The 7,859-nt window shown below is 41.7% G+C and overlaps 1 protein-coding gene and 1 long non-coding RNA gene across 8 annotated transcripts in view; one reads left to right on the forward strand and one right to left on the reverse strand.

The window, feature by feature from the left end:
- Positions 1 to 1,447, reverse strand: part of LOC139598995 (arrestin domain-containing protein 3-like) — a 60,183-nt gene extending 58,736 nt beyond the window's left edge. For 2 of the 5 annotated variants that reach the window (XR_011682125.1, XM_071445926.1), the window contains exon 1: positions 301 to 1,447. Coding sequence is in view for 2 of the 5 variants with exons in the window: in XM_071445926.1 (XP_071302027.1) it covers positions 301 to 580 (280 nt within the window). In the remaining 3 variants the exon portion in view is untranslated. The remainder of the gene's footprint in view (positions 1 to 300) is intronic. The other 3 variants (XM_071445929.1, XM_071445930.1, XM_071445931.1) reach the window with 3 other exon arrangements.
- Positions 1,448 to 1,494: 47 nt separating this feature from the next.
- Positions 1,495 to 7,817, forward strand: LOC139598993 (uncharacterized). Of its 3 annotated transcripts, XR_011682123.1 has the most exons (5): positions 1,495 to 2,222; positions 2,871 to 3,029; positions 3,150 to 3,322; positions 6,643 to 6,724; positions 7,214 to 7,817. It is a non-coding gene; the product is annotated as an uncharacterized lncRNA (long non-coding RNA). The 3 variants fall into 3 exon arrangements; XR_011682122.1 differs by having other exon boundaries at positions 2,871 to 3,322; positions 6,611 to 6,724; XR_011682121.1 differs by having other exon boundaries at positions 2,871 to 3,322.
- The last annotated feature ends 42 nt before the right edge of the window (positions 7,818 to 7,859 follow it).

The following is a 7,859-nucleotide window of genomic DNA, read 5'->3' on the forward strand; positions in this document are numbered from 1 at the left end:
GAATTTTATATTACAAAACACATATTAAAAACCAATGCAAATCCTTATGAAAAGACTGTTAAAAGGCAGGTATTTTTTAAAAGTCCTGTCTTCAGGTACTTTGAAAATGCACCTCAACATGCTTTTAAGTAAACGTTCAAATAGTCAAAAATACAACCTAAGAATGTAACCAGCATTTCCTCATCTTTAGAAATAGTGAACGCTCTGAGACTGCATATTAAGGAGGGATAAACCAAGCAAAGATACATCTTTTTCGGGAAATATGTCTGCATGTAATGAATGAATAAGCGAAAAGCTTACCTCTTGCATGCCCGACTAGAACGTCCTTATAGTTAAAATACTCTACTTCTTCAGTGTAATTTTGTGTATAGGCAGTGTTGGATCCAGCATTTCTAGATTCGCTCCAACGTACTTTTGCATGTCCTCTTGCATGAATTTTAAGAGCTTTCACTCTAATTTCCCCAGTAACTTCTAAACTGATCCTTCCTGAGACTGTGTCCCCGCTAGAATACACGGGGATATTGCTGTTACTGAGACAGTCAAAGCTTATTGTCAAACTCTTCACCTTCCCCAGCACCATGATTTTTAACGAAGTGTATAAAAATATACTGCAAGGAAAACAAAAAAAAGTCAAGGTCTCATACAAAACGCGACCTTCACTTTACACTGAACAACGCCTCTGCTGCGTAGAGCCTGCCAACAAGATCAGCGTGTCCCCTACGAACGCTTCATCGGAATTGCTGAGAAGACAACGACAGCCGCCCAACACTACGATATCCGTACAAAGGCAGCTGGCCCGCACGCTGCCAGCTCACTTTAAGAACAGCTTTGTGAAAAACAACCACCCCCGCGCATGCGCGAAGCGAGTCGTAGCAGCGGTTTCCTCCTCCACCGCTTGCCTGTCTTTCCTGCCGCGTTCGGTTTTTTGGTTTTTTTTTTTTTTGTGTTATCGCTTCCATCTCCTGCAGAGAGTCAGAGCACTCCCTGGTGGAGTCAGGGCTCTGCTACGAGTTCGCAGTACGGTATTGAAATACGTACTGAAGAACTGAGAGAAAAACGTCGGGGGGAGGGGGCGCTAGGGCTCCTTGTCCAGAGGGTCATCTCAATCTCATCTCATCTGTCACGGCCTGGGGATCCTGGCTTGCTGGTTGGGAGGTGGGATTAGCACCTTCACGAACAAAAGCTTTGGGCAAGGTCTGTAACTGAGCAACGTGCCGAGCATTTCCCTGACAAAATCGTTGCATCTTTACTGTTAGCCAGGCAACCCCGCGCTGAGGGGGAGAAGCCGTGCCGTCTACTGCCAGAATCCAGGTCCTGGTGCCCACCGACTGCTGCCCGATTTCAGCTGCCAGCTTCTTCCTAGACACCTCCCAACCAGCAAGCCAGGATCCCCAGGCCGTGACAGATGAGATGAGATTGAGATGACCCTCTGGACAAGGAGCCCTAGCGCCCCCTCCCCCCGACGTTTTTCTCTCAGTTCTTCAGTACGTATTTCAATACCGTACTGCGAACTCGTAGCAGAGCCCTGACTCCACCAGGGAGTGCTCTGACTCTCTGCAGGAGATGGAAGCGATAACACAAAAAAAAAAAAAACCAAAAAACCGAACGCGGCAGGAAAGACAGGCAAGCGGTGGAGGAGGAAACCGCTGCTACGACTCGCTTCGCGCATGCGCGGGGGTGGTTGTTTTTCACAAAGCTGTTCTTAAAGTGAGCTGGCAGCGTGCGGGCCAGCTGCCTTTGTACGGATATCGTAGTGTTGGGCGGCTGTCGTTGTCTTCTCAGCAATTCCGATGAAGCGTTCGTAGGGGACACGCTGATCTTGTTGGCAGGCTCTACGCAGCAGAGGCGTTGTTCAGTGTAAAGTGAAGGTCGCGTTTTGTATGAGACCTTGACTTTTTTTTGTTTTCCTTGCAGTATATTTTTATACACTTCGTTAAAAATCATGGTGCTGGGGAAGGTGAAGAGTTTGACAATAAGCTTTGACTGTCTCAGTAACAGCAATATCCCCGTGTATTCTAGCGGGGACACAGTCTCAGGAAGGATCAGTTTAGAAGTTACTGGGGAAATTAGAGTGAAAGCTCTTAAAATTCATGCAAGAGGACATGCAAAAGTACGTTGGAGCGAATCTAGAAATGCTGGATCCAACACTGCCTATACACAAAATTACACTGAAGAAGTAGAGTATTTTAACTATAAGGACGTTCTAGTCGGGCATGCAAGAGGTAAGCTTTTCGCTTATTCATTCATTACATGCAGACATATTTCCCGAAAAAGATGTATCTTTGCTTGGTTTATCCCTCCTTAATATGCAGTCTCAGAGCGTTCACTATTTCTAAAGATGAGGAAATGCTGGTTACATTCTTAGGTTGTATTTTTGACTATTTGAACGTTTACTTAAAAGCATGTTGAGGTGCATTTTCAAAGTACCTGAAGACAGGACTTTTAAAAAATACCTGCCTTTTAACAGTCTTTTCATAAGGATTTGCATTGGTTTTTAATATGTGTTTTGTAATATAAAATTCCTTTTTTTTTTTTTAGCAATATTAGTGTGATTTGTTTCTCTATGGGGAAAATAGCTGTTGAGTCAAAACCAGATTTGTAGTAAATTATTTTCTTGGTAGCATCCTATCGAATCATAAGTGTAATTAAGATGTACCATTAGACGTTTTGACACATAACAGATACAGGTCTGACTTGCAGAATTATTTTTGAGGTTGATTCATTGTTGGCAGATAAAAGATTTCCTGTGGATTACTTTGATATGCTATCACTACTGCACCCTTAATTTTCCATTTCTTCCTTTGTTCTAAACCAGTATACTTGTAAATTACTTTAATTTCTTTTATTCAACTCCTCTATGGGGGACCCAGATGGAAAAATCTGTCTGAAAGGCCAAATAAGAGGTCATGGTTGTATGAATGGAGCATCGCTTCTGAGTTGAGGAGTTCTGGAACCTGCATTCAATGAAAACCTGGTCTGCTAAGCTCCTATAGAAATGGAAAGTGCCCTGCAAATTCCCTTATTTTGGGGTATGGAAATGGGGTATTACATTGTGAGTGGGACTGTGGGTCTTAAATTTGCTAATCTATTGTTTGCATAGTTACGTTGTTGTGAACGTACAAGGGACTCTAAGCTTGTTATTTCTGAAGTTTCCACCCTTTGTTAGAAGCGGTTCAATCCTGTTTGGGGCCTGTCCCGGGAAGAAGGGAGGGAGTATTCCTTCTCTCTGCATATTGGTTGCGCACATCAGGTGGTGGTGATGACTCAATTCCTAGAACGAGAAAATGTTAAAACGGAGTACATAATTTGGTTGGGTGTTTTGGTATGTTGTTTTGACTTTGTTGCGGGGGGGGGGGGGGGGGGGTGTTGTTTTTTTTTGTGTGTGTCTTTGTTTTGTTTTTTAATTTGAAAGATATTTACTGCAGAAATCTTCTACAAAGCAGTTGCTATCGATTTTAATTATGTTACCATGATGCAAGCAAGTTCGGGTCGCTCATGAGATGTCTTTCTAGTTCACATGTTCTTTATACTGCTGCCTTAGAAATAATTCTCTCATGCGAAAAATTCATTCACCTCTGGCTTGCAGATGACAGAAACATGCAAGCATGCAGGAGTCACTCATAGCAGGATGTATCCTTACAAGTAAGAAGGAGATCCTATGCTTCTGTCAGCTTAAGCAGACGCAATGACTTTCTATGTGGCCTGTAGATCCAAATGCTGACCTCGATAGTAGGTGCTTGGTTTTGTCTGGAAAGGGAACAAATGGTGGCAGGGAAGGGACAGATCTGACACGTTCCAACACCAGAAGCAAGACTGGTGCTGCACGTGCAGCACGTTCAATCTTAAGCAGTTGTCCCAAGACACCACTATCCTTCCCTTGGCTGCAGGGCAGGACTGTGAACACTCGCTGCAGAGAGTGGAGTTTATCTCTACGCCTTGTACCCTAGCATAGTCTGGAAGATTACTCCCTGTCCCCGCCTTGTCATTGGCCTGCTGGGGTTTGTTAGCCTGTTGCTGGGGTGATGCCAGCCGCTGATTGTAGGGGCCTGGGACGTGGGGGAAGTTCCTTTGCCCGCTCTCTAGTGTGTGCTGGGAGGCGGAGCAAAGTGGCTGCAGAGGGCACATTGCCTTTCTTGGGAATGCCCACCTCTGGGGACAGACAGAAGTATTCAAGCTCCTGCCGTGCACATCCACTGGGCCAGCAAGGAGTTGTGAGCAGGGGCGGCCGTTGGGACACACGGCCCCGCAGCCTCTTGCATCGCTCACTCGGTTATCTCTCCTGGCCCACGCCCCTGGCCAGCACGATCTGTAATCGCCTTTCAGTAATGGTCAGCACACGCTCCTGAGAGAAGTGCAGGATTGGGGTGTCTACACGGGGCAAGCCAGCAGCATGGCTCTGTGGTATGAGGAGAGCGAATGGTGAGGCGTGGGTGATGGCCCTCCCCCTTTCTCCTTACCTCTGCGGTAGTCAGGCCAGACTGTGAGCAGAGTTGCTGAGCAAATGTAGTGGGGTGTAATGTATATTGTATGTATATGAGTGGTTGGCAGGGGATGTGCTCGTGCCTGTTTAGGCCAGTCCTGCTCCAGCCTAGTCTGTGATTGACAGCTCAGTACTTGCTTACCATAATTCCGCTGCTGCTGTTCAGGCTCAGTGGGACTGCTGATCTGACAGGAAGTGAAGAAGGGATGAAAAAACGTATGTGCAAGGAAAACGCTATTATTTTTAATTAAAACCAAGCAAAGCCCTCCAAGCGTTTTTTTAACAACAACAGCAACAAAAAGCATTATACACATTGCTTTGCTCTTTCAGTGTATTGAAGATTGTTATTTTGTGACATTACATGCTGCAGGGGCATTTACATAAATAGTGTTCTAGGGGGTGTATATTTTTGCATAGGTTTGTTTCAGCATTTCTGGTGCACTAAAGAAATTGGAGCATCAGCACTTTTGTAGAACAGTGGGAACTAAAAAATCTTAAAATGTAGCAGCGTTCCTTCATGATGCTTCAGACTATTAACAACAGGAAGGGTCTTTTGTGTAATCCCACTATATGTGCCTTTATTATGCCAACCCTTTTGTATATGAGATGCTCAATTGTTTTATCTAAATAAATGTCTATTCTGTTGGAATCAGCAGGGTTTTTTTCTGGGTTCATGGTAATTATATCGGAATAAACCACAAATTTATTGGGGCATTTCAAGCAATACAAGAAATCATGACTCTAAAACAAGGTCAGCTTTCTCATTGAAATTAGGAAATGTTTGGGTCTTTGCTATCCAAGCAAAATCGAGCTAAACTTTGAATTTTTGATACATTAACTCTTAATAGCATTAATTGGACAGCTTGCCACTTCTTGTGCCCCTGAATTTGTTTGGTACTTTCTAGGTGGTGCTTGTGCACTTTTTAAAAAAATCAATTTTTGGACACTTGCTATGCAGGCGGTAGGAGGAAGCTGAATTACTAAATGTAATCAATTAATGTAGCAGAAAATACTAAGATCACTTAATACTATTAGAGAGTTCTATTTAATTTTAAGTTTTAACTAGAAGTCATATTGGAAAACAGTTTCCATTACAGATCTTTCAGGCAGACCTTGAAATGGCAGCAGTTACAGCTATGTTAGTACTTGGATTTAAGATTGTTAAAAATGACCAGATAATATTGGCTTTTACATTTATGTAGTAGCTTTTGCATGTTGTTATTGATTATAAGTATTTAGTATAGTAAAAATCATAATTCTTTCTAGCTGCTTGTTAATATAACATAATCAGCTTAAGTATGCCCTGTATTGCTCATAGAAATAGTAGTGTAATGAAGATAATATCTATGTATCTCTTATAGAAATAGTATTGTGATGAATGTATTGTACTATAGACCTTAGTAAAACATAAGATGTGAAAAGGGCTTTTTGTAATTTAGAAGAACGGGGTAAGGCCATGCACTGACTGACCTGTCCAAGTGATAAGATAACCATGACACAAACCAGAGCACTGGAGGACAATTAGAGAATACCATGTTAAATTTAAAGAGGACATAGTAAATCCTTATCAGAGGATGTGAAACAGCAGGATGGAGACACAAGAAGAAATAAAATATATTGACCTGACACCCAGGTTGTCATGCAGATAAGCTGGAGTGAGAAGAAGCCAAACAAAGGAGTTCCTAAAACATCAGAAAGTTCGAAAGAATGTTTGAATAATGTATGAAAGACATGAATATGCATGTACCCCAGTCAGATGTAAAGGTATAAAGATAACACTGTATGTACTGGTGTGTTCTTTGGCTGTTGGCCAGGAGCACCCCAGCACTGGAAATATTGTCCTTCTTTATCCTATAATTATTAAACTTTTAAAAATTCCAAGGAGTGAACTCTGTTTTTCACAAGATCATAAATTAAAACAAGTTAACTTCTGCTTTTATGTCAGATAAGTCTTGGAATCTCACCTAACCTTAAAAATTCTGCAGCTATACATCTAGCAGTTAATACAAATGGACTGGAGAGACTTGTTTCTGAGACACTGTATTCTTAGTATTGTAAAGAATGTATAAATCCCTCTTATGCTGGAAAAGAAACCTATATAATATATTGTGCTGTGTAAAATATTCACAGGTGGAATAGCATATTGGGTTTTTCCCTCCTAGATGATGACAATTCCGAAGAAGGACTTCACATCATTCATTCAGGAAGGCATGAATATGCATTCAGCTTTGAGCTTCCACAGATGTAAGTACTTACATGCAGTACACAGCTTGGGTGAGAGAAGGCTAAGATACATACCTGCTTAAGAAAAATTCTTGTGGGGGGAGGGAAACCTTTTCAGTGGTAGTAGGAGTTGTGCTCAGACATGCATTAGAGGACAAAATCTCATTAAACTGAAGAGGTTGCTTTTAAACTGGTTAAGAGTTGTTCACAAAACAGAAGCTCATTTTTGCCCAGTTGGTTACTCTTTCTTTTGACTGAGGTATGTTGGCTCCTTATGGAGGATTGGACCCCTTCACAGAAGAAGGGAGGGGAACTGGTGTCATTTGAGTCCTGCAGAGGGGCTGAGGTATCTTCTAAATGAAACAAGATTTTACTGGAGCCATGCAGGCCATCAGAACCTAGTGATAACAGTTTAACTGTTCAGGCTCAGTTTGAAACAGATGTGGCAGGCTTAACTGCATTTGAACTAAATAAGAGTTTGCTTGGTTTTTTTTTTTCTATTTCAAATAGGATGTATGTACTCAGGCTGACCTCTAGACAAAACAGCCAGGATGGAAAAAAAACCAAATGGATGGGTGGATGAAGCAAGAAACATTCCCATACCTAATCCCACTTAACTCAGAAAGCAAAGGTGAAGCAAGAGTGATAGCAGAAGTCTTAAGATAAATTGCCAAACACACACACATTTGAGGATTCTAATGTATGCATTGTGAAGGGAAGATTTATCCATAGAGGAGTTACCAACATGGAAATTAGCTCAAGCACAATTTGCAGGAAAATTAAATATGAAGGAACAGAGAGAGTCTGGAAATAGATGAAAGAAAGGAGGTAGGAGGAGCCTTTTACTGTAAAAGCCAGGTGCCAAAGTCATTAAGGTTAAAAAAATAGGCAGAATATTAGACTGATACCTAATTTTAAAGCTAATAAAACATCTGCTTGTTAAAGGGACTGGCTTTAACAGAACTTGCAGATGATAAATGCTTTTACAGATCAGTTTCCGCAAATAGTGCAGGGCTTTTACAGTCGATATTATTAGAATGCTGAAGAGGATGCATATGTATGGAAACTTAGAAATCAATTTAAGGTTCAAATTAAAAACTTCTATAAGAAGTGATAAGGATAATACTGATATTCCCTTGAGTTGGAAAAAAATGTT

Source organism: Agelaius tricolor, unplaced genomic scaffold (assembly GCF_023055355.1).
Source record: "Agelaius tricolor isolate 1412-34295 unplaced genomic scaffold, bAgeTri1.0.p SCAF_21, whole genome shotgun sequence".
NCBI classification, from domain to species: domain Eukaryota; kingdom Metazoa; phylum Chordata; class Aves; order Passeriformes; family Icteridae; genus Agelaius; species Agelaius tricolor.